This window comes from Lepus europaeus, chromosome 16 (genome assembly GCF_033115175.1).
Source record: "Lepus europaeus isolate LE1 chromosome 16, mLepTim1.pri, whole genome shotgun sequence".
Classification (NCBI taxonomy): Eukaryota; Metazoa; Chordata; class Mammalia; order Lagomorpha; family Leporidae; genus Lepus; species Lepus europaeus.
In genome coordinates this window covers 49,115,581-49,142,377 of record NC_084842.1, presented here as the reverse complement: position 1 = coordinate 49,142,377, position 26,797 = coordinate 49,115,581, and the positions used below count along the sequence as shown (strand labels likewise).

Sequence of the window (26,797 nt, the reverse complement as noted above, 5' to 3'; positions counted from 1 at the left end):
CAATGAACAGGTACACAGAAAAGGGGAACATTCCAAAGATCCTTATCCTATGGTCAAGCAACAGTTCTGTACACTTACCATTCCATTTTTTTTATGATAGTAGCTTAGTACTGGGAAGCGCCCTCCATGTCGAAATGTAGCTACCTTCCGAAGAGCTTCATCATCAATGGATTTGGGCACTACGACAATTGGTGGGTAGGAGGGACAGACAGCAAACTCCTTATTGACATAGCTTAGCCTCCATTCACTGGTCTGAAAAACACAAACATTTCAATGCTAAGCAATGATTTCAATATCATAAAATAATACAAAAAATTTTAAAGGATCTTAGAAATTAACTTTCACTGATGAAAAAGCCATTTCTCAAGAATTTAACAAAAGGAATCCTTCAAATATGAAAGAACTTTAAAAAGCTCATAGAAAAATTAAAAGAAAAATATTATTTCTCAATATAAGCTCCATCCAATTTAACACATATTTTAAAAGCTTTTCATTTTATTTATTTGAAAGGCAGAGAGATGAAGAGAGACAGATCTCCTATCTTCTTGTGCACTCCCCAAATTTCCACAATTGCTGGGGTTAGACCAGGCCAAATCCAGGAGCTGTTGTTTGATGAGAGGAATGAGAGGTAGCATTGTTGTATGGAAGGTTGTATAACGAAGCTTTCCCAGGCATTTTTTTCTGCTAAAGCTTTGGCTAACTTTCCTAAAACACTCTCCTAATAATCAGATGTTATCCTTCCTTGGCCCTCCATGGCCCTGTTGCCATGACCTTGGCTCTAGATTGGTCCACTGTAATTCGGACTGGACCCCTTCCACCTCTTGGTGGTCGCTGCTTTGTCTTCAGAATCATACTGGTAAAGCCACATTTCATCTGGTCCAAGCAATTCTTTTTTTTTTTTTTTTTTTTACAGGCAGAGTGGATAGTGAGAGAGAGAGACAGAGAGAAAGGTCTTCCTTTTTGCCGTTGGTTCACCCTCCAATGGCCTCCATGGCCAGCGCACTGCGCTGATCCGAAGGCAGGAGCCAGGTGCTTCTCCTGGTCTCCCATGGGGTGCAGGGCCCAAGGACTTGGGCCATCCTCCACTGCACTCCTGGGCCACAGCATAGAGCTGGACTGGAAGAGGGGCAACCGGGATAGAATCCGGCACCCCGACCGGGACTAGAACCCGGTGTGCCAGCGCTGCTAGGCAGAGGATTAGCCTAGTGAGCCACGGCACCGGCCCCCAAGCAATTCTTCAGGACTTGATCCCACTTGTCTATAATTTCCACTAGAAGCTCTGCTCTTGTTTGCAGCTGATCTGTGCACAACAATTTGGCACCAACTGTGCAGAAAGCTTGCCCTGTTTTCAGTCAGAATCGTGTAATCTGAACCAGTTGAGTTGACCATTGCCCAATGTTACTCGTTGCTTCTCTTCAATTAGGGCAAGCACGAGATTGATTTTTTTCCTTGAAAACTGTTGTAGATGGTGACGTAGCGAGGACAAAGCCCTAGATCTATTCTAGTCCCTTGCCTAGGTGACAAGGGCAGATCCCAATCCTCTGTATTCTTCCTCTACCAGCTCGACCCTGCCCCGACCACTAGCCTGCACCCACCAAGTCTGAAAAGTCCACACCCACAAAAAAAGTTCATGCAACCAGCTCAGCCCCACCTAACACCCGCATACTCATGGCCCTCAACTGCCCTAACTACATAAGCCTCCGTCTGTAAGAGAACAGGGCTTCGGCCGCGAACTCGCTGCTAGTGAGCCCTTCTCAAGTTTGCTCTGAATAAGTCTGTTCTGGCTGTCTCCTCTTTGCCTTGCTCTTCTACCCTTACATTTGGTGCAAGAGATCAGCCCCTTCACCCCCTGGGGTCCCTCGGAAGCTCATGTGTCTGGTAGGCAGTGGTGGGAGAACCTGCCTCTCACAAGAACCTGCTACGCTCCTTCCACCTGGTAGGGGTTTTATACTGGCCTGCCCCACACTAACAGAGAGCAAACCGGGGGTGAGGACCATGAGATGACCGTTGACGTCCAGCCCTCATGGACCCCTTCATCTCCAGGGAAGACAGCCACGCTGTTCCCACACAGTTGTACTCCGACCCAACTCCTCTCACCCTCCATTTTCCCTGCTTTTCTCTGCCCTTTCCCTCCCCCACTGATCCCATTAAATCCACTTGACCTTCCCATCTCTCTGCTTCCACACAGCTCCAGCTGCAAATCCCTCCCCACCACGTGCAACTTCCGGACTCGATTCTCAAATCAGCGGACTGCTCAGAAGTCAGCCATCTCCCCATCTCTCACCACCCGTTCCCTATTTTCCTAATTCTGCCTCTTCCTCTCCAACCGACCCAATTAAATCAACACCACCACCACCCACCCCCCCCCTTTCGTCCTTCTGTTCTCACATGAATGCCAGCCGCAAACCTTTTGCCAGATCTCTCCACCACAGGCCACACAGGACCTGATTCCCAGCCTGTGGACTCTTAAGAGGTCAGCCTTTGCCTTCCCAAGGGCCCTGGGGCAGACTTTGGCTTCAGCTGCTCCTCTCCCTGTCCCCTTAGTTCTGGGAACAAGGGACAAATCTTCAGAAGGTTTTGGGGAACAATCCCACATCCTGATCTAGGGACACGTGTCTTGAACACTGGGACTCCTTCTCTTCTCTGGAAAAAGATTTGGGTCGTGGGAGCTCCTTCCTGGGAAACACCCCAGGCCGAGCCAAGTTTTCTACCTGATCCATGGGTTCCGAAGTTTCTCGCATTTCTCCAGTCTCCCCACTGGCCTGCCTTGGGCCTGAGAGGGGAGATAAGGCCAAAATGCTTACTTTTCTCCTTACTACATACTATGTTCTGGAACAATATAGATTGGACAATGATTCTCAGTGGCCAGAATTCAGCACTTTCGATCCCCAAATTCTCCACAACCTCGAGAGCTTTTCAGAGGGAAATGGCAAACGGTCAGAGGTCCCTTATGTCCAGGCTCTCTTGCTCCTGAGGTCACCCCACTCTCTGTAGCTCTTGTCCCTGCTGCAAGTTATCCTCGTGGAGGAAAAGGCCTGAACTGCCCCCACCCCCACACCACTCTCCGCCCTGCCCTCCTGTCCCACCCTCTTCCTCCTCTGCCTCAGGGACAGAGCCGCCCCCACCTCCCCCTTCCCGGCGGTTCCTCCTCCCACCCCTCAGCAGCAGCCACAGCTGCCCCTCCACTCCTTTCTCCCTCGCACTGTCCTTGTGATCTTGACCCCCTGCCCCTCCACTCCTTTCTCCCTCGCACTGTCCTTGTGATCTTGACCCCCTGCCCCTCCACTCCTTTCTCCCTCGCACTGTCCTTGTGATCTTGACCCCCTGCCCCTCCACTCCTTTCTCCCTCGCACTGTCCTTGTGATCTTGACCCCTGCCCTCGGGCTCCCCACTCTGTTCCTCTTGCACCCTCTTTAGCCTGTTCTTCCCACGAAGACAAGCCCTCCCTTCCTCCCTCTCACATCCTCTTTGACCCTGACCTCAGCCCGGGGTCCTCCCGAGCGTTTGTCCGGCTCCTCTCCACCACACCACCCCATCCCCCCCTCCTCCCGCCACTCCCCCCTGCACTTTACAACCTAGGCTGGTTCCCCTGAGGGAGGTGGCTGTCCTAGGAGGTCCAGTCAGGGTCCGGGGTCCTTTCTCTTTATCAGACCTTAACCAAACTGAGGAGCATTTCGGCTCCTTCTCAGAGAACCCCTCCAAACACAAGGGATGCTTCCCTGATCCAGGCCTACAGCTTGGCAGGGTCTTTATCTCATTCTATCCTCTACTTTAACTCCAGATGAATGGGAGCATATTTGGCATGGTGCCAAACAGCACGCAGATGCGCTGTACTGACAGGCCTCAGATAGACACCCACAGGCCACTCGGGCTGACCCTAGAGCCACCACTATCTCGGATTGGGCCTACCAACCCAGGGATCCAGGACTACAGGCCCAAGATCACATGATCTCCTGCCCATTGGCAGCAAATGGATAAGAACAGCAAATGGATAAGAACAGTTACTACAGTAAGATTCACGAGATCAGCCAGGGGCCTGATGAAAACGTTGCTCTCGCTATGGCCCACCTTACAGAGGCAATGGTACCAACATGGATCCCAATTCCCAGAAGTCTGCTGTTCTTATGCCTCCAATTCATCCCAGTTGGCCCCAGATATCCAGCGTTACTCCAAAAGCCAGAAGATGGTCCACAAATGCCCTAGAGGGACCTCATGATTGTGGCTTTTTGTATCTTTGACAATAGGGATTTAGGAGAAAAACACACCAAATTAAAGCGTCAGATGCTTGCCTCTCTAGTCCACCAAACCCAACAAGCCCACCTGTAAGCCAAATCCCAGCCCTCAATAACGCAATACCAGGCACTGGGTCAAGGCCTGCCCCAACTCTAGGCCTGGCCCAAAACTGCAGACCACAGGGACACTAGAAGACAGACTGCCCCCAATGGGATGCCCTCTCCATCCGGGACAGCCCTCTTTTCAGCCAGTTCTAACACAGGACATCTCATTTCTGTTAAACTTAACAGAACGAGGAAGCCCGAGTTCGGTGGTGCTGTCGCTGATGAGTCCACGGACCTAAGGTGACAGGAACAGTATCTGCAAGTGGATCTCTTTCTTGATGGACACTGGGGCTAGCTTATCTGCTTTAAATGAACATTGTGGCCCACTCCTTCCTCCCTCTGCCCCTGCTGTCAGCATGAAGGGCCTCACTGAAACACCATACAAAACTCCTGCTTTATATTGATCCTTTGGAGATATTAGCCTCTGCATTCCTTTCTTGTTCTCCCCAACTGCCTCGACCACCACCACCACCCAACACCACTCCTTTTGGGCGAGACCTCCTCCACCAGTTGGGAGCATGTGTCTCCATTCCCTCTGGGGACAAAACCCTTATGCTTTTTCGCTACATCATGGACCTCCCTCTCCCCACTTTCCCATCCCAGACCCCCTCTCTCCCTGTGGTCAACCCTACAGTGTGAGATATGTCCCACCCCGTAATTGCCACCCACCGTACTCCCGTTTGCACCTCCCTAAAGGATCCCGTAAAAGCTACTGCTGTTCCTCAATATCCTGAGTCCAGGAGGCCACAGAGGCCTAAAGCCCATTACAGACCGCATCCTTCCGGCTCGCACACTCACCCTGGCTCCCTCGCCCCATAGCACACCTAGACTTCCTGCCGAAAAACCAGACAGCTCTTCTCACCCAGGACAGGACCTCCACTGCATTAATGCCTCTGTCCACCCCACATACCCAGTCGTGCCTAACCCCTATCTCTTCTCCCAAATAGCCCCTACCACTTCTTTTTCTCTGTTCTGGATCTAAAGGATGCCTTCTTCACAATTCTTCTCGACCCATCTTCCCAGCCACTCTGCTTTTCCCTGATCTCACCCCGATTCCTGCCTGACCTGGCAACTTACTGCATGTTGACCCCAAGGTTCTGAGAGTCTCTAGTGCTTTGGACAGGCCCCCCCAGGCAGACCTAGCTTTTATCTACTTTCACCCAACACCCTTCTTCAATATGTTCATGATCTTATACCCAGCAGCCCCTCCCAAGAAACCTGTCTTCAACGTACCACAAGTCTTTTACATTTTTTAGCTGAAAAAGGCTACAGGGTATCAAAAAAAGACTCAGTTAATCTCTACTCCCATTACCTTTCTGGGACTTTTTGTGACACAAGACACTCATGCAACTCCTGCCTGAAAACAGGCACCGTACGTCCACCCTTTCCCATGTACTAAACATGACTGCTTTTCTTTCTTGGGACCCATGGGATATTGTCACATCTAGATTCTAAACTTCTCTTATTGCTAAATGTCTCTATGAAGCTAAGGAATCTAGATGAGCCCTTACAAGAGAACTCCCCACAAGAAACCCCATTCCAAACTCTAAAACAGGCTCTCCTAGAAGCACCCGCCCCGAGCCTTCCTAACCCATACATAAACCATTCCTTCTCTGTTTATGGTTCTAAGGGAAAAGCACTTGGTCTCCTGGCCCAGAGGGCAGGAGACTAACACCCCTGTGGCCTACTTCTCCAAGAAATTGGGCAGGGTTTCTCCGAGCTGGCCCCAGCGTCTGAAGACCCTGGCCACGGCAGTGCTCCTCCACCCCTGAGGCCCAGACACTCACCTGTCATCAGCCACTACCAATCTGGTTCTCCCACAGCTACAAGACCTTCAGTCACAAGTTCTTCAGTCTGTATCACCATCTTGCACCCAGAGTCTCCATTCCACTCTTCCCTAGCCCCCTGTCCCCTCCCACTGCTGCCCCTCTCTTAACCGGGCTCTTTCTCCCTACCACCCTATCTGATCTCCACAAACCCCACTCCTGCCCGGATTTCCTTGACTTCTCCCCAACTACACTCCTCCACCACATGGACAATCGCCTTCCCCTAGCCCCTGATTGGTTCATTGATGGCAGTGCCTCCAATCCCACCCACCCACCCTTTTTTTTTTTTTTTTTTTTGGCTGGATGTGTGATAATAGTGATAATATACTCTATAATGATACCTTCTCTTTTCCCCGCCAAAGGCTCATCGAGGCTTGACCCCTACCTCAGGGCACAAACTCCCAACAGGCCAAACTGTTGGCCTTGACTCGAGCTCTGACTTTAGGAAAGGGAAAGACCATTAACATCCACACTTCGCGATGTGCTTATATCATTCTAACACCCAGATATGGCAAGAGACAGGGTGCCTGACAGCTAAAGGAATATCTATAATAAATGGCAAGCTCTTCTTGATACCGCCTAGCCACCAACAAAAGCTGCTATTATTCATTGCAGGGGCCACCAAAAGGATAAACAGTACTTGTCAGAGGCAAATAACCAAGCCAACCTGACAGCTAAAGTGGCTGCCCACGGCCAAACAGCCCATCATTCCTCTTCAATCTGGCTCCTGTCTATTCAGATTTAGAGATCTCTCATTTTCAACAGGGGGCCTCCATGGAGGACTCACGGTGGTTCTGGATAATAAACTAATACTCCCGTCTTCTCTCCAAGTTATCTTTTTAAGAAACCTTCACTCTTTACATCACTCAAACCCAACCTCTCTTCTTGATTTTCTAAAATCACACATACACCTGACTCCCACCATAAGGAAATTCTGTGTGACACAGTCCAGACACGTAAAGTCTGTCAGACTGTTAACCCCGATTCTAATATCAGACCAGCCCTGTTCCCTACTCGCAGGCCCATGGATTGCTCCTGGGAGAGGACTGGCATAATGATTGCGCCCACATGGCACCAGCTAACTGGATATACTACCTTCTGGTTATGGTGGACGACTTCTTAGGTTACTCAACCAACTCAGAGGCTTTCCTTACTGCCAATAAAAAGAGGCTCTGCCATTTCTACTACAATATTAGAAGACATTGTTCCCAGATTTGGACACACCGCTTCTACTCGGATAACAGACCAGAATTTACCTTCCAAATTACTCAAAAACTATCAACCTTTCTCCATGTCTCATGGCATTTCCACATTCTCTATTGATCCCCACTCCCCCTTTCAGCAATAGTGGAACAGATGAATGGAATTTTAAAACAAGCTCTGACAAAACTCTCTGCTCAGGTTCACCTAGACCGGGTAAAACTCCTTCCTTTGGAACTATTAAGAATTAGATCTCGGGGGCCGGCGCTGCGGCTCACTAGGCTAATCGTCCACCTGCGGTGCCGGCACCCCAGGTTCTAGTCCTGGATGGGGCGCCAGATTCTGTCCTGGTTGCTTCTCTTCCAGTCTAGCTCTCTGCTGTGGCCCGGGAGTGCAGTAGAGGATGGCCCAAGTGCTTGGGCCCTGCACCCACATGGGAGATCAGGAGGAAGCACCTGGCTCCTGGCTTCGGGTCGGCGCAGCACACCGGCCACAGCACACCAGCCATGGCGGCCATTTGGGGGGTAAACCAATGGAAAGGAAGACCTTTCTCTCTCACTCACTATCTAACTCTGCCTGTCAAAAAAAAAGAATCAGATCTCGGTGCTGGCGCTGTGGCATAGCAGGTGGGGCTGCCGCCTGCAGGGCCAGCATCCCATATGGGCGCCATTTCAAGTCCCAGTTGCTCCACTTCTGATCCAGCTCTCTGCTATGGCCTGGGAAAGCAGTGGAAGGTGGCCCAGGTCCTTGGGCCCCTGTACCTGCGGGGGAGATCCAGAAGGGGCTCCGGGCTCCAGATTGGCATAGCTCTGGCCATTGCAGCCAACTGGGGAGTGAACCAGCGGATAGAGGACCCCTCTCTGCCTCTCCTTCTCTGTGTAACTCTTTCAAATAAATAAACCTTAAAAAAATTTAGATCTCTTCCCCAGAAACCATAACGTTCAGCCCATTTGAAATTCTCTGTGGAAGACCTCTTCTCACACCAAATTTCCCTCCACTCCCTAATTCTGAAGCCATTGCTCCTCCTCTCACTTTCCCCCTTCTCAGACATGGGCTCTTATTTACAGGCCTATGCAGACGTGCAGCTCCCCAAACCATACCCTCCACCTTCTGGCTATATCCCCACCTTTCAACCCAGCAACTGCATCTAAAACAAATTGAGGCTGCTTTAAATCCAAAGTGGGAACAGACCCTACCTAGTGATACGGACTACCCCTACTGCTGCTAAGCTCAGCGGACACCCTCCCTGGGTACATTTTACTTCATTCAGATTAGTTACACCTCTATTATACAAATCAACCCCAACAGGACCCACCACTCTCAGGTTGACGCAGCTCTCTGCAATACTGGAAGAGCCGTCTCCTCAAGCCCCTGACGATTCCTGAATTCGACAGATTTCTTCAAGTAACTCTACAGGAGCGACAATGGTATGCAGCTCCATCAGTCTGCCCTCTCCATCTTATCCCAGATTGGTGGCTCCACAGTGATCTGCGACTTCACTCCTCCTCAGACACCCTTGCTCAGTTTGCTTACATTCTGACTATAATGCACTGTCACCCCCGCTGCTATCTGTGGTCGCAGCCTTCTCTACTCCTTGCCATATGTCTGGTGGCGGTCACCCCAACAGGCTGGACCTGCGGTGAAAAATTCCTCTTGGAACTTGTTTACCTCTTCTTGGTACAATGCCTTACTACTGTCTGCTGCTTCTAACCTGGCTCCTTTTCCTTCATGATGAACACTGCATGTTTTTCATTAATGTTACCCAAAGCAGTAACCTACCGCCTCTCAGGTTCTGCCATGTGGGGACGCATTGAGCCAATGACACCTGGCCCCTGCAGACATCTCCATGTGTCCCCATCCTGGTGTGGGTACCGAACACCCAGACCCTGAGAGTGTGGGAGTTCTTACAGGAATGAGTGACTGTTATCAACCTGAGCCATCACACAGCAATGTTTTAAGACTGCTATTCTATAATCAACCTGATCCAGAGTATAGACACCCACCTTACATCAACACCCACATCAGCAGGAAACAGAGGGAAACTGGTGCCCATCTCCCTATCTATATCAAGAGTCAGGATTGACACGGCCTTAAATCTTTTAGTCCCTTGCCTCTTGGCTGAGAGCAGATCCCAACCAGCTCAACCACAAGAAGCATCCGTGTTTTGTCCCCACAAAGCATCAGTGATTTTGCCATTCTACCCAGGCTTCCATAAATTTAATGTTTGTTCTCGCTTCCGTTTAAGTGGAATTCATGTTGCTCCGATAGCGGCTCTTTTCAAACTGATATTTTGTCTTAGTGCCTCAAACTAGACCCTGTTGATCCATGCTATAACAAGGTAGTACAAGTTATTTTGGTGCAAAAAAAATTAAATTCAAAATGCAGTTTTTTCATGAACTTTTTGAAGGTCCCTCAAACCTATAGAAAACAGAAGTTCCATCTTTCAGGGCCAACTTTCTGCATTCCTAGATATCACTAGTTCCTAGAATGTTCTTCCCCAAATTGAGTAAAACCTGTTGCTCTGTAACTTCCTCTATTTTTGTAAACCATGACTTCAGATAACACAGTACAAATTCCCTATTACACATGGCATCCTATAAAATGAGACAGTTGTTTCCCTTCAGTATTTCTCTATCTTAAATATATTAAGTACATCCATGATCATCACGGCCAACCTCATCCTGTTCATCCCTTACTGGTTAATGATTTAAAGTATCATACCAGTAAGACCGTAATACACCAGATAATGCTTAACCAAAACAGTTTAGAATAGAGCTGCTATCTACATCAAATCCTTTGTTCCCTCCTGCATTTTAAAAAGGAAGAGGGGCCAGCTTAGTGGCATAGCAAGTTAAGCTGCCACTTGCAACACCGGCATCCCATATCAGAACAGCAGTTTGAGCCTTAGCTGCTCTGCTTCTGATCCAGCTCCTTGCTAATGCACTTGGGAAACCAGCAGAAGATGGCCCAAGCACTGGGGGCCCGCCACTCATGTGGGAGACGCAGATGGAGTTCCAGGTTCCTGGCTTTGGCCTGGATCAGCCCCAGCCATTGCAGCCATTTGAGGAGTGAACAGACGGAAGAGCTCATTCTCATTCTCTCACTCTCTGTGTGTCTCTTGCTCTTACTCTCCCTCCATCACTCTGTCAAATAAATCTTTTAAAAAATAAAAACGAATAAGTGTACAGAGATTAGTAAAATGTTTCTTAAAACACTAGCAACTCACTACTAAAGGTAGGTTACACTGAAGGTTAATGAAATAATTTAACTTTGTACACTGAGGACTAAATGTATGCAACATAAAACTATCAAATGACAACTTATTCCAAATATCAGAACTGAAAACTGCTTAAAAATTGTAAAAAGCTTTTTAGTTTAAAAAAAAAAAAACAAAGGCAAATCTCAATGTTTCTGTGAATCTGAGATGGCCTAAGATACCAACCATAGGTTATAGTATTAATAGGAAAAAGCTTTAAAAGTATGTCAGATAGACTACAAGAGTATTTTTTTAAAAAAAATGCTTTTATAAGATTAAATATCAAACAAAATTGTTTTCATTTTTCAAACTTATCTTTAAAAAATAGTTCCTGGGGCCAGTGCTGTGGCGTAGTGGGTAAAGCCACTGCCTGCAGTACCAGCATCCCACACGGGCCTGGTTCGAGTCCCGGCTGTTCCACTTCCCATCCAGCTCTCTGCCATGGCCTGGGAAGCAGTGGAAGGGGGCCCAGGTCCTTGGGCCCCTGCACCCATGTGGGAGACCCGAAAGAAGCTCCTGGCTTCACATCAGCTCAGCTCCAGCCGTTGCGGCCAATTGGGGAGTGAACCAGCAGATGGAAGATCTCGCTCACACTGTCTCTCTCTCTCTCTGCCTCTCTGTAACTCTTCCAGGTAAATAAATCTTTAAAGAGAAAAAAAGATAGTTCCTAAAAGGGTCATTAATTAAAAGTTTTCTAGTTCCTACTCAGCCATCCCAGATCCCTTTCCCTAAAGGCAACTATTTAATATTGTTAGAAATTATGTCTAAGAGTTTACCTCCAAATTTTGAAATAACATGATAATTCTGTTTCTTGAATGCTCATTATTATGTATTATTACTTGATTTACTGCTCTGGAGAACCACACGCCTCCACTGACCTGCAATGCCATACCTTAAGTTTCCAGAAGAGGGCGCTAATGCTCCCCTATTAAAGGTACACATGATATCTAGCAGGCTAAGTGCCTTCCTCCTTCCTTTTTTTTTTTAAGATTTTATTTATTTGAAAGACAGAGTTACAGAGAGAGGTAGAGACAAAGAGAAAGGTCTTCCATCCGCTGGTTCACTCCCCAGATGGCTGCAAAGGCCAGAGCTGTGCAGATCCAAAGATAGGAGCCAGGAGCTTCTTTCGGGTCTCCCACGTGGGTGCAGGGGCCCAAGCACTTGGGCCATCTTTTACTGCTTTCCCAGGCCATAGCAGAGAGCTGGATGGGAAGAGGGGCAGCCAGGACTAGAACCAGCACCCATATGGGATGCCGGGGCTTCAGGCCAGGGCTTTAACCCGCTGCGCCACAGTGCCGGACCCCCTTCTTGTTCTTAAAGAGTTTGCCCTTTTTTGTTCCATGTAACTGTCACCAAATTTCATAAATAAACCAAATGGGGTTGTAATAAGACTATATTCACTTTATGGATCATTTAGAGAGAATGAATCACACCTTTGTGATATCCAATCCTCCTATCCATTAGCACACTGCTTATTTAGGCTTTAACTTTTTCCATAAAGTTTGATAATTTTCTCAACAAAGGCCTTGTATATCTTTTTTTAGATTCCTGAAACCTTTTAATTTTTGCTGCATTTTAATTCTATCTCTGGCCGGCGCCGCAGCTCAATGGGCTAATCCTCCGCCTGCAGCGCCAGCACACCGGGTTCTAGTCCCGGTCGGGGTGCCGGATTCTGTCCCGGTTGCCCCTCTTCCAGGCCAGCTCTCTGCTATGGCCCGGGAGTGCAGTGGAGGATGACCCAAGTGCTTGGGCCCTGCACCCCATGGGAGACCAGGAGAAGCACCTGGCTCCTGGCTTTGGATCAGCGCAATGCGCCGGCCGTGGCGGCCATTGGAGGGTGAACCTACGGCAAAGGAAGACCTTTCTCTCTGTCTCTCTCTCTCTGTCCACTCTGCCTGTCAAAAAAAAAAATCTCTTAAAAGTTTCATTTTGTGTAGAGAAATGCCTTATCTCAAGATTTTTTCATTTTCCTTGCTTCATTTCAACCTGATACATTACATTTTCCTTCTTGTCTTACTGAGGTGACTAGGAGTTGTGACTGGTGGACATCCTCACCCTGTGCTTAAACTTAAGGAAACTGACAGATGATTTGCCTTTTCATATTTTGGTTTTGGCAACCATTATCTCTCATATTAAATAAATTCTTCAAATACAACATGGCTAAGAGCTTTTATCATGAACAAATGTTCATCAGTTTTTTTCTCTCCTAATTGAATACCTTATAGGTAATTTATCGTTTCTTTCAGGATAATGGTGTGATAATCTCTTTACTGTTCAGCAGCTGAACAACACATGTCTAAGATTTGTTTCATTATCCTGTATGGTGTATGCTAGGACTCCTTAACCTGAGAGTCTGATGACTTTTACTGATTCTAGATAATTCTCAAGTTATTTGAATATTGTCTTTCTTCCATTTTTTCTATTATCTTCTTGAACTCCCATGTGATAAATATTAAATCTTCTTTTATTACCCATATATACCTCCAATTTGCTTTTCAACCTTTATTTCTGTGTTCTGAATTCTGAGTAATTACCTCATTTCTATGTTCCAGATCACTAATTCTCTTCAGCTATCTCTAAACAGCTACTTAAGCTTTACATTATTCTTTTTCTTCTTTATACTCAATTTTTGAGACAACCTTTATGAAAAACTGGATCCATTTTCATGTGTAAATGCCCTAGTCTTGAAAGTTACATACATCTGTGAAACACTAAGGAAACACTAGTCCACTTTCTATTACTTTTGGTGTCACATAAGACATTTTCCCTAATGCAAGGTCATCAAGATTTTCTCCTGTGCTTTTCCCAAGTACTCTCATAATTGTAGCACTTATATTTAGGTAATACATTTTGAGCTACCTTTTGTTGATGGTGTTAGACAAGGGCATAGGTTCATTTTTTTTTTTTACATGAATATCCAGTTTTCCCAATGCCATTGGTTGCAAAAAGTATCCTTTTTCTTGGCATCACTGTCAAAAACCTGTTGATTATAGGAGGAAGATTCATTTCTAGACTTCTAGTGTTTATTGTTTGCATTTTTTTTTTTTTTTGACAGGCAGAGTGGACGGTGAGAAAGAGAGAGACAGAGAGAAAGGTCTTCCTTTGCCGTAGGTTCACCCTCCAATGGCCGCCACGGCCGACGCGCTGCGCTTATCCGAAGCCAGGAGCCAGGTGCTTCTCCTGGTCTCCCATGGGGTGCAGGGCCCAAGCACTTGGGCCATCCTCCACTGCACTCCCGGGCCACAGCAGAGAGTTGGCCTGGAAGAGGGGCAACCGGGACAGAATCCGGCACCCCGACTGGGACTAGAACCCGGTCTGCTGGCGCCGCAGGCGGAGGATTAGCCTATTGAGCCACGGCACCAGCCTATATCTCTTTCCATCTATTTTGTTCCTACCTACCTGCATCTTTATATTCAAGATGCAGCACAAGCAGATTAAGCTGCTGCCTAAGAAGCCCACATGCCGTATCAGAGTGCCTGGGATAAAGTTCCACCTACTCTTAGAATCCAGCTTCCAACTAATATGGATGGGAGGCAGCAGGTGATAGCCCAGGCACCAGGGGTTCCTGCCACCATATGGGAGATCTGGATGGAGGTCCAGGCTCCTGGCTTTGGGCCTGATCCAGCTTCAGCGGTTGTGGGCACTGGGGCAGTGAACCAGAAGATGGCAGACTTCTCTCTCTCTCTTCTCTCTCCCTATTACTCTGCCTTTCAAATAAAGAATTTTTTAAATAACAAAACAAAATGTATCTCTTGAGCATTCAATATCTGAGTCTTACTCTTTAATTTACTATGGCAATTTCTGCCTTTTAATGCATGTGGAGCTCATCAATATCATGATTTCTGATATGGCTGGATTTTAGTCTACATTTTAAGTATTTTCTGCTTGTCCCCTCTGTTTTACTGCTATTTCTTTTGTGTTATTTAAGCACGTTTTAAAATCCTATTTTAATATATATTAACTTTTAAAAAGAAAGATTTATTTAAAAGGAAAGGCAGAAGGAGAGAGAGAGACAGAGATCTTCCATCCACTAGTTCACTCCCAAAATAGCCACAATGACCCGGGCTGGGCCATGCCCAAGCCAATAGCCCAGAACTCCATTCAGGTCTCCAACATGTGTGCAGAGGCCCAAATATGTAGGCCATTCCCCACTGCCCTTCAATAATAATACTGCCCAGTAATATTAGCAGGGAGTCAGATCAAAAGTGGAGCAGCAGGCACTCAAACCATACCCATGTGGATGCTGGCATTGCAGGCAGCTGAATCCACTGTGCCACAACACTGGCCCCTCAATCATCATATATATTTTTAAAACACTAAGGGGCCAGCACTATGGCATAGCGGGTAAAGCAGTGCCGGCGCCATTAACTCGGTTCAACTTAAACTGAAAACTTAGAGCACCTGGGTTCATGGAAGCCCCAGGTTCCCTTTCTCTGGCTCTCTCTTTCTGACGTTTACCACTCTCTCTTGCATTTCTGGCTGTCCCAGGCTCCTTCCCCTGGCTTCTGCCACAGACAGAAAGCAGCACTTCACTGGAATGTTAGCTGCTCCGCACCACCAGTCTGCAACCAGGAAACTCACGCTGCCTTTCATGTCTGTAAGTTTTGATTTCTCTCCAAAATACTGCTGTCCACTGACCACAGCCTTCAGGTGGGCATTTTTGGCATTTTATTCATATTTGACATTGAATCTGCAGGAGGGCTGGTCAGAGAGGAACCCTTCAAGCAGAAGCAGAACTTTCATCAACACCCTTTCTCATAAATGATCTCTAACGTGGTAGATTAGGGAAGCACAATTAACTGCATATGTGTATCTTCAGGAAAGTCTGATAACTTTCCAGCACTCAAAAAAATAAAAAATTGTTCAATACTTTGATTCTGCAGACAAGAAAACTCAGTCCCAGAAACTTAAGCAGCCAATACCATATCAGAGGTACAACATCAGGTGTCTTGATAACTAGGTCTTAACATTTTGTCTTCTTTACATGTCCCTTCACGACAGAACAGAAAAAAAATGAACTGATTGACATTATACTTAGGGAGTTTTTCACTGGTCAAGAAAATCTTGCTAAAGGATACTGATTAACTGATTTATCTACCTGGCAGAAGGTTTCTAAAGTGATACACAGAAGACTCTGTTGTCCATTTCCCCTATCCTGCATAAATACATGTGTCCCTGTGTTTGTTCATTCAATAAGTACTCCTATTTCTCACTTGCCTATCACATGCTAGGAACACGGTAAAGAACAACAACAGCACGGTCACAGTTCCTGCCCACGTAAAGCTTATCTTCCAGCAGCTCATGAGCATTCTGGTCCAGGAGAGAGAGAAAAAACAACGAATAGGAAGCCTGCTAGATGGCTGACTCCTGCTACCTGACACCTCTTCCTCCTCTTTCTCCTTCACCCACCCCTTAAGTTCTTGGCCCACTTCTCATTTTCAGACGTTCCCCCCAGGCAATCTAAGCTTCTCATCATGGTTTCCACAACATGCAGGGTGATTACTCTCAGTTTTCCATTTTTAACCAGATCTCTCAAAAAAGCCCTAAGCTGTATCTTGGACATACTCAACAATATGTGTCACATAGGCCCTTGGAATTCACTATTTCCAAAATGAACTCAACTCTGTCACATACATTTCTCTGTCTTTTCTCTCCCAATGGTAACATCACAGATGGCCCTGTTTTACCTCCTGTACCCAGTGAACTGCTATCAACTCTATTGCATTCTACTTCTTGAATCTTTCTGTAATATAACTTCATTGTTATTGATCCAACTATCATCTTTATATTATTACAGTAGCCTCTTAAGCAGTTTCTCAGCATCAGAATTACTCTCTATAACATAAATAGTGTCAAATTCCCTGTGCCTTACGGATACTTTTATTAGTTCTGATTTTACTGTACTTATCAAACAAGTAGAGAAAAAGTGCAATGTTTTGTACATCTTAAATTTCCAGTATCTAGCAAGAATAATACTTCAAATAATTAATGATGTTCTTATTATATCTGTGGAAATAAGTGACAAATAGACTTTCAAGTATAAAAATTGCTTAAATAGTCAAAACCAAAAAGGAAATACCTACTAGGAAAAAATGTTTAAATCAAAAGAAAGTAACACAAACATAGGGAAATATCTTAACACATGTGAAAAGACAAAGCAATTTCAGTTTATTTCATTCATAATTCTCAAAAAAGCTAATTCAGCTTTAGGCTACCTTAAAGTATTAGTAATATTTCCAAGCTAAACTAACTTTTAAGAGAATCAGTGGTAAACTGAAGGTCCTACTGAGAGGAGCAACCAGGACAGTGCGGGGCCCTGAAGTCAGTCTCACAGGATAGAAAGATTAATGGGGATATAAAGGTTCTCAATTTGAAGAACAGTTCACAGTAAATGCCCAAGGTAATCTGTATGATGCAAATCAACATCAGAAACACAGGGCATAAACTACAGGAAGACAGAGTATACCTCAGTGTAAGAAAAAACAATTAAAGCTGTCCCCAAACAGGATGATTACCATGTGACTATTCAAATTCCCCTACACCGGACAGCTCAAGCAAAAATTGGGTGGACACCAACATCACGAATGTACTTCATACAGGGGATTTCTTCACAGCGTAAGGAACTGAACTGAATGTTGACTTCATAGAATAAAGTCAGACTGGTTCACTTTGGCACCCAGAACTCCAAGACAAATCATGAGCAAGTAATTTGTACAAATATGTCAGGGTACCAGACACCTCCCTTTCTAATCACATGCTGACTGCCATCTTGCCAACTAGGAAATAACTAAAGATTCTTCTATGGCACAGTTAGGTGGCAATCAACTGATACAAGACAAAGCATTAGGCACTGAGAATGCTTGCTGTGCAGTTCTTAAAGCAATACACGCTGAACATAAGTAGACACAAGTAGTAAACTATGCACTACAAAAAAATAGCCCCTTCCTTCCTCACTTGGCTGCTGTAGATACCTATGCTGTTTAAATCCATTGGCATGCTGGTTCCTACTTCTTGATACTCTCAGTACCCATAACAGAGTGATGATGAAAGAAGTAAAATGGCCAAGACCAACAAAGAAAACTTGGTTCTGGTAGCCTGGTCTTGCAACTCAAATTCTAAACATAAAAAATAATCCACAGAATCAAATGGGCTAGATGGCTCTCTAGTGCTGCCTTTGGTACACAACGCAGTCAACATTCTGTTTAAGGATCACTCATAACACAATACCTACATACAAAGTTGTTTGTAGGAGTGGGTGTTGTGGCACAGTGGATTAAGCATCCCCTTGGATGACTGTGTCCCATATCAGAGTGCCTGGTTCAAGTCCTGTCTATACCACTTCCAGTCCAGCTTCCTGCTAATATACATCCTGGGAGGCAGCAGATGACAGATCAGGTACTTGTGTCCCTGCCACCCACATGGGAGAACCAGATGAAGTTCTCAGCTTTGGCCTAGCCCAGCCCTGGATATTGCAGGAATTCGGGGAATGAATTAGCAGAGGGAAGATCAATCTCTCTCTCTCTCTCTGCTTCCCAAATAAATATTTTAAGAATTGTTTCTAAAGAGATACTCTTAAAATACCTAACACTTAATTCATAATACATCAGGATTACCTTTACACAAATCTAAGTTTTTCCAATGTCACTTTAAAAAAATTTTTAGTATGTGGAATACAGTAGATCCATTGCAAGAAAAGTTACATGAATACAGCACTGAGAACAAATTATACAAACCTCTGGATCAGAGAAGCTGCAGCACCAATAACTAATACATGTGAGGTATCTTCTAACAGTTCATGAGAAGTGTGCATTATCCAAAACACTGTGATCTAAAAATCTTCTGCATCAAAATAAAATCATCTCTTACTTGCTTGTTTTAAGAAACTTTCTGAAGTACCCTGGTACTTACTATGGACATACATAAGTCAACCTCACTTTATTACTCTTCAAAAGGAAGGGATCATTTTCTTAAGTAACAAGGTGGAGGGTATTTCTCGTTAGACATAGTTCTCGAAAGTTCACTCACAGCTGAGGAGTAGAGCTCGAACTCTTGCTCGGGCAGGAAGGAATGCCAGCCGTCTTCTACGACTTCAAACATAGGCCGGTAGAAGAAAGGGTACATCAGGGTGATGGAGTCCAGGGTAGACAATGCCTACGGAGCAAAAAGAACACAAGCAGGAATCTACCACAACCTGAAACATTCCAACTGACAAAGTGGTATTAAAGCAACTGCAGCCTAATAATGATGGGCACCCAACGCTGTCTAAAAGGAGAATCTGACTGAAGCTCGTGCCTTTGTGCCTCAGTTTCCTCAACTGTAAAATGGGGGACATAACAGCACCACTTCAGGGTTGTTGGCAGCACTGAGAGATTACATATATAAACAGGCTTAGAATAATGCCTGGATCATAATACAATTCAGCTAATTTTCACTGTTACACAACCCACACAGGTAGAAATTCCATCCGTGTCCGTTCATTTCCTTCCTTCCTAGAGTGTTGCTCCTCTTGGCCAGATAACATCACATCTTCATGCCACACGGACCCCTTCCCAAAGTGGAGCAGTAACTATGTTCTCAAAATGAGCCTGTATTTATCCGAAGCACTTGAATTCTGGATCACAGACGACCAGGAAGCCCTGACTGGAGAACAAATGCATGGAAAAACCTCCATCACCTGGCAGATCCATCTTCCCGACAGAGCAGTTACAGAAAAAAGCACTTCTACGACTGGGGCAAAAAGGCACCACGTTGATTAGCATAATTCAACTGAAGCAATTACAGACACTCACCTGGAGTGGGGAGCAGGCCCAACAACGCGCGATGGGGAGGTGACAGTCTAAGTATAGCAAATTCTATGTCACTATAGAATCTGGCTCACCAAAGAATGGACACACACACACATCACAATTTATACAGACATAAATTTTCTTTCCACTTCTATCTTGTCTTTGATTCTCAGTCACCCCCTAAAAAACAGAACGGCCAGTGTCCACATCTGACCTAGACAGAGGGGCCAGCAGTAAGCACCATTTCAAATGCAGGGCAGGAGCCAATCCAAAAGGAAATTAGCTCTCAGATTTTGACCTGCCTTGACTGTATTTTATGTCACTAGAGCTGGATCTCTTCCTCTAAACACATCAATGCTGAAAAAAACAGAAAGAGGCCGGTGCCATGGCTTAACAGGCTAATCCTCCGCCTTGTGGTGCCGGCACACCGGGTTCTAGTCCTGGTCGGGGCGCCAGATTCTATCCCGGTTGCCCCTCTTCCAGGCCAGCTCTCTGCTATGGCCTGGGAAGGCAGTGGAGGATGGCCCAAGTCCTTGGACCCTGCACCCCATGGGAGACCAGGAGAAGCACCTGGCTCCTGGCTTCGGATCAGCGAGATGCGCTGGCCGCAGCGGCCATTGGAGGGTGAACCCACGGCAAAAAGGAAGATCTTTCTGTCTCTCTATCTACTCTGTTACAAAAAAAAAGAAAGAAAAAAGAAAAAAGAAAGAAAGAAAGAAAGAAAAAAAGAAAGAGAGAGAGAGAGAGAGAGAAAGCATTTCAATTCCAAAGGCAGTTTGAAACTACAGAGGCCGGCGCTGTGGCTCAATAGGCTAATCCTCCGCCTGCGGCGCTGGCACACCGGGTTCTAGTCCCGGTCGGGGCGCTGGATTCTGTCCCAGTTGCCCCTCTTCCAGCCCAGCTCTCTGCCGTGGCCCGGGAGTGCAGTGAAGGATGACCACATGGGAGACCAGGAGGAAGCACCTGGCTTCTGGCTTCGGATTAGCGCAGCATGCCGGCCGCGGCGGCCACTGGGGGTTGAACCAACAGAAAAGGGAAGACCTTTCTGTCTCTCACTGTCCACTCTGCCTGTCAAAAAAAAAAAAAAAAAAAAACAACTACACAGAAAAAGAGCTTCATCAGATTTCTTACAATTGGCAAAACTGAGCCCTTGCCAAATATTCTACCAATGGGGTTCCACTTGTGGTGGCCTAATGTATGGGTATATGGACCCAATTACAAAGAACAGCTCAGTTATAATATATGAAGAATACACTTATTGCTCCTAAAATAATTCAAAATATAGGAGGGAAGAGAAAGGGCGGGGGAATGGATACCAGGAAAAGGCTGGCTACATGTATTCAGGATGCTGTAAAAGACATTCAACACAGCCACCATTTTCTGGGGTCAAATTAGGTTATATATATACACACACACACACACGTATACACACACACACATATATATATGTGTGTGTATAGATAGATAGATAGATAGATAGATAGATTGGTGCCAGGTGCCAACGAAGCTAAGTGACTGCAGTCACAAGGGTGTCCTATGCTCTGTGCTCTGTCCTCTTTCTTCACCACTGAGCTTCAACACAGGCAACACCTCCAATCCCACCCCAGTCAGCCATCCTAAAATCTCTGGTCAGAAGAAAAATGTAAATGGGTCAGTGAAGATACAACATCACAACTTAAAAACAAACACATGCCCAAAGTGGGCCAGCAGCATCCCTCTGTCCAAACAAGATGTTGTGTACTGCAATTTAATAGAAGCTACAATGCTTTCTCATACTATGCAATTCAGCCTATTCAACATTACACATCACTTCCAAATGACAATTGTGTAAGATGAGCAGTTTATTTCATCTCATTTCCCTAAGTAAAATTTAGCAAAGGCAGAAGTGAAAATTTCACATGGCATTTACTCAGTACCACAACAGTTCTTCTATTTCTCTATTCCTGTTAAAAAAAAAAAAAATTTTTTTTCATACAAATGAGCCAGCACTGGGGCGTAACAGGTAAAAGCCACCACCTGCAGCGCCAGTTGAGTCCCTGCTGCTCCATTTCTCACCCAACTCTTGCTATGGCCTGGGAAAACAGTGGAGGATGGCCCAAGTCCTTGGGCCCCTGCACCTGCGTGGGAGACCCAGAAGAAGCTCCTGGCTTCAGATCAGCCCAGCTCTGGCCATTGTGGTTATTTAGAGGTGACCCAGCAGATGGAAGACTTCTCTTTCATGCTCTCTCTCTCTCTGCCTCTCTGCTTTTCAAATAAATAAACCCTTATTAAAAAATTAAAAAGTTACACAATCCAAGTTACCAATTCTTAAGACTTTCTGCCTCCTTTAAAGAGCTAAAGCAATGATGTGTTTTTTGATACAAAGCCAAGATTAGTCAGTAAGGCAAAGACAGAAAAAAATACCAATGTGTATGATTATGTAAAAGATACTGTAAACAGGGGCTGGTACTGTGGCGTAGTGGGTAAAGCCACTGCCTGCAGTGCCAGCATCCCATATGGGAGCTGGTTCATGCCCTGGCTGCTCCATTTCCAATCCAGCTCTCTACTATGGTCTGGGAAAGCAGTGGAAGATGGCCCAAGTCCTTGGGCCCCTGCACCCGCGTGGGAGACTGGGAAGAAACCCGTGGTTCCTGGCTTCAGATCAGCACAGCTCTGGCCATTGCGGACAATTGGGGAGTGAACGTGCAGATGGAAGACCTCTCTCTCTCTGCCTCTCCTTCTCTAACTCTGACTTTCAAGTAAATAAATAAGTCTTAAAAAAAAAAAAAAGACATTGTAAACAAAGTTAACTGATATAATTTAGTGATAATGATTTAAAATGAGGCAATTTAAAATTTAAGTGTATAATAAAATAGTTGGTTAGAATAAGAAAAGGAGAGCTCAGTTCCTGAACTTTTTTTTTTTTGACAGGCAGAGTTAGTGAGAAAGAGAGAGACAGAGAGAAAGGTCTTCCTTTTTCCATTGGTTCACCCCCAAGTGGCCGCTACGGCCGGTGGGCTGTGCTGATCCGAAGCCAGGAGGCAGGTGCTTCTCCTGGTCTCCCATGCGGGTGCAGGGCCCAAGGACCTGGGCCATCCTCCACTGCCTTCCCGAGCCATAGCAGAGAGCTGGACTGAAGAGGAGCAACGGGGACAGAATCCAGCGCCCCAATCAGGACTAGAACCTGGGATGCCGGCACCGCGGGAGGAGGATTAGCCTAGTGAGCCCCGGCACCGGCCGCAGTTCTTGAACTTTTAAATCATCCATGCAAAATTTATATTATTTGTAATCTAGACCAATATTCAATATTGCTTATATAAATACAAAGCAAACATACCCTTGTGTGAAGCAAACTGACATAAGGAAATTCAGATTTACCAAAAACAAATAAAAGGCTACAACCATTTGTGACAATTACTTTCTTCAGAAAATAAATCACTTTTGAAAACTCTTGCCATATATGTATACACACACCCACAATGGAATATTCAGCCTTAGGAAGGAAATTATTACAACTTATAGAAGAACCTTGAGGATATTACACCAGGTGAAATGAGCCAGTCTTAAAAAGATAAATACTACCTGCTTCCACTCACATGAGGGATCTACAGTGGTCAAATTCAGGGAAAGAGAAAGTGGAATGGTGGCGATCAGGAGCTGAGGGACAGGGAAATGAGGAGTTACTGTTTAGTGGGTACAGAATTTCATTTCTGGAGTCGGCACTGTGGTGCAACAGGTTAAGCCATTGCTTGTGACATCGGCATCCCCTGTGAGCACCAGTTCTAGTCCCTATTGCTCTGCTTCTAATCCAGTTCCCTGTTAATCCACCAAGGCAGGCAGAAGATGACGGCTCAAATCTTGGGCCCCTGATACCCATATGGAAGACCAGGATGGAGTTTTCTGGCCCCTGACTTTGGCCTGACCCAGCCCTGGCTATTGTGGCCATTTAGGAAGTGAACCAGTGGATGGAAGATCTCTTCCTCTTTCCCCGTACCCCGTCACTCTGCCTTTCAAATAAATAAATCTTTTTAAAAAAAATTTTGTTTCTGCAAGATAAAAATGTTCTGCAAAGCTGTTGCACAATAATGTAAAGGTAATTATGCTTAGAAATGGTTAAGATGGGGCCGGCGCCGTGGCTCAATAGGCTAATCCTTCGCCTTGCGGCGCCGGCACCCCAGGTTCTAGTCCCGATCGGGGCACCGGATTCTGTCCCGGTTGCCCCTCTTCCAGGCCAGCTCTCTGCTATGGCCAGGGAGTGCAGTGGAGGATGGCCCAAGTGTTTGGACCCTGCACCCCATGGGAGACCAGGAGAAGCATCTGGCTCCTGCCTACGGATCAGCACAGTGCGCTGGCCGCAGCGGCCATTGAAGGGTGAACCAATGGAAAAAGGAAGACCTTTCTCCCTGTCTCTTTCTCTCTCACTGTCCACTCTGCCTGTCAAAAAAAAAAAAAAAAAAAGAAAGAAATGGTTAAGATGGGGCCAGGCATTTGATCTAGTGGTCAAGAGGCCTGCATCCCACATCAGATGCCAGAGTTCGAGTCCCAGCTCCAGCCCCTGCCCCCAGGGTCTGCATTTGCAAGAAGCAGTGGTGATGGCTTAGGTAACTAGGTTTCTGTCACCCAGTGAGACACCTGGACTGAGGTTTCAGCTCCCAGTTTTGGTCAGCCATTGCAGGCATTTGGAGAATTAACCAGCAAATGGGAGCTTTCTCTCTGCCTCTCAAAGAAAAAAAAATTAACATTCTAAATTTCTGTCTCTTTTTTAACCAAAATTTAAAAATAAAAATCCTACCATAAAGCCATACTAAAACTACAGAAGGCCCTCAAATGGTATGTGCCAAGTATTATCATACATCAAGGAATAAAAAAGTTTTACAATAGACTAAAAAAGTAGATATTATCTTCATTTTTATAAAAAGTATCAGGGGCCAGCGATGTGGTGTAATAGGCCAAGCCTCGACCTGCAGCACCAGCATTCCATATGGGCACCGGTTCAAGTCCTGGCTGCTCCTCTTCCGGTCCAGCTCTCTGCTATGGCAGTGGAAGACAGCCTAAGTGCTTGGGCCTTGGCACTCACGTAGAAGACCCAGAGGAAGCTCCTGGATCCTGGCTGCAGATGGGCCCAGCTCCAGCCATTGCGGTCATCTTGAGAGGGAACCAGTGGATACAAGATCGCTCTGTCTCTCCCTCTGTCTGTAACTCTGCCTCTCAATAAATATATCTTTTTTTTAAAAAAAAAAAAAAGTAGTAAATTTGTCAGACCATGTGACACATGGTCACAACCCATCAAGTAGTAAAATCAAGAGTCAAACTGTGCTGAATCATATTGTATTATATTATAGATACTTCCATTCAAGTTTCTAGAGTGTATCTTTGACATGATACTCCAGTACACTCAAGAAAAAATGATTCTGCTTTGAGGCACTAATCTAGAAAAGAAGTAAACACTATACCTGATTAATCTCAATCGTGGTTGTCAACAGCTCTGAGGAAGCCCTTAGGGGCAGGTGGGAAAGGTCAAGTCTACAGGGGCCTCTTGGTACCCCTAACATCTGCCCATGTAACATGAACAAAGGCAATTCTAACTATCTGCTTTATTCTTTTAAGATTCTATATAGGATTTTATTTGAGCAAATTCACTGGGCAGAAAACAAAGTCCACAAACTCTCTGTGGTACAGAGAAGTATCGTGGTTTGTGTAGTGAACATAAAATACAAGGAAAATGTTAAAATTTCTCCTGAGGGAAGGACATTAGGGCGTAGTAGTTAAAACACTGACTGAGATGTCCACATCCATGTCAGAGTACTTGTGTTCAAGTGTCAGGATTGCTTCTGATCCAGCTTCCTGCTAATGTGTACCGTGGGGGTCAGCAGGATAGTTAGGTATTTGGGTCCCTGCCACCCACGTGGGAGACCCAGATGAAGTTCAAAGTAACTGGCTTTGGCCTGGTCCAGCCCCAGCTGTTCTGAGCATTTGGGATATGAACCAGCAGATGCAAGACCTTTCTCTCTCCATCTGTCCCTTCAAACAAAATTTAAGTAAGTTAATCAAATGAAATTTCTCTGAAGAACTACTTTACTCAATTCTCTAATGGTTCTCCAAATAAGTACCCAGACATACTGAAGTGAAACAATCTATTAGTCGATCAATATGAACTCATGAAAATTCTGAAAAGCCATTGGAATGCAATTCTGTGGAATTCGGAGTAACTCATGGAATTGGGTTACTCATACAAAATGAATTAAGAAAAAAAACTGCTATAAGTCAATAAACTCTCATTACACCCGTTAACAGTGAAACACAATGAGATTTTTCTTGTCTGCAGTATCTGAATCAGAACAAGATCAAATGTCTTAAGAAGAAACATAAGCACTGCACTGAAACACAATATGATTTTTTTCATTAAATTTTGCTTCCAAAATTCTTACCTCAATGGAACTGGCTATATTCAAACATTCTTCCATTCCAGGAATATCCAACTGAATAATTCGAAAATCTTTGCATTTTATGATGACAGTACCCAGAGATCCCACAAATCTAAAAAAAAAAAAAATTATAAATGATGCTTAGGAACATATACATTCCCAACTTTTAAATATAGTTTCTTTGAAAAGAGAATATGGTTGTAATCACCATCTAAATTCAACTTTCTTCCCCCTAAAAAGTTTAGTCAAGCCTGCATCACTAAAATGTGAGCCATAAAATATTTAAAATGTATTTTTTAAAAGTTTCAAATACATAAAATAATTCACATCAGGCTAATTCATCTAACAGATGTTCAGAATAACTTCCATACCTAATTATAAAATTCACATTAACTTTCATACAAATTTAATTTTGCCTCAGCTGGCACATTTGTGTTGTTTTGTTAATACTTGTTGATAGTTCTGAGTTTTATTTTACCTTGTCACTGATTTCCCCAACAATTTTCCACTAGAACTTCTGTGCATTCTACAATTGGCCAAAAGCTAGTAATTTTATTTACACTCTACCCAATTGAGAAACACAACTCGTATGGCCACTCTTCCCAGCTAGGTCCCACCTCATCGTCAGCCCTCTCTCTGGTGTCACATCACCAGGCTGTTAATCTTGGTAGGCACATGTGATCAACACGGAAAATCCCACATGATGTCCAAAACACATGAACACGATGGAATGCCTCTTATTAAAATTATTTTCAAGAATCATGCTTGGCATTTCTGTTTTCAGTGAAAAAAGGATAACAGGGACTTGATTTACCCTTCCACATTAAACAAAAGTACAGGAAAATATAAGGAATGACTCTTCAAACCCCTGGACATCACACAACGAAGAAGAGAAATCCCTAAGAGACGGAAGACAAGACAAGTCCCACGGCTGCTCCAACTCATTGCTTTTGAAAATCTCATATTTCCAGGCTACCCTAGACAGAGA

The 26,797-nt window shown here is 45.2% G+C and overlaps 1 protein-coding gene across 1 annotated transcript in view; it reads right to left on the bottom strand.

Moving 5' to 3' along the window:
* The window catches only part of MTMR9 (myotubularin related protein 9), an 82,443-nt gene that overhangs the window by 33,475 nt on the left and 22,171 nt on the right, over positions 1-26,797 (bottom strand). The window contains exons 2-4 of the mRNA XM_062213009.1: positions 25,813-25,921; positions 18,645-18,770; positions 79-252 (exon numbers count right to left, since the gene is read on the bottom strand). Of these exons, the coding sequence (XP_062068993.1) occupies positions 79-252; positions 18,645-18,770; positions 25,813-25,921 (409 nt within the window). The remainder of the gene's footprint in view (positions 1-78; positions 253-18,644; positions 18,771-25,812; positions 25,922-26,797) is intronic.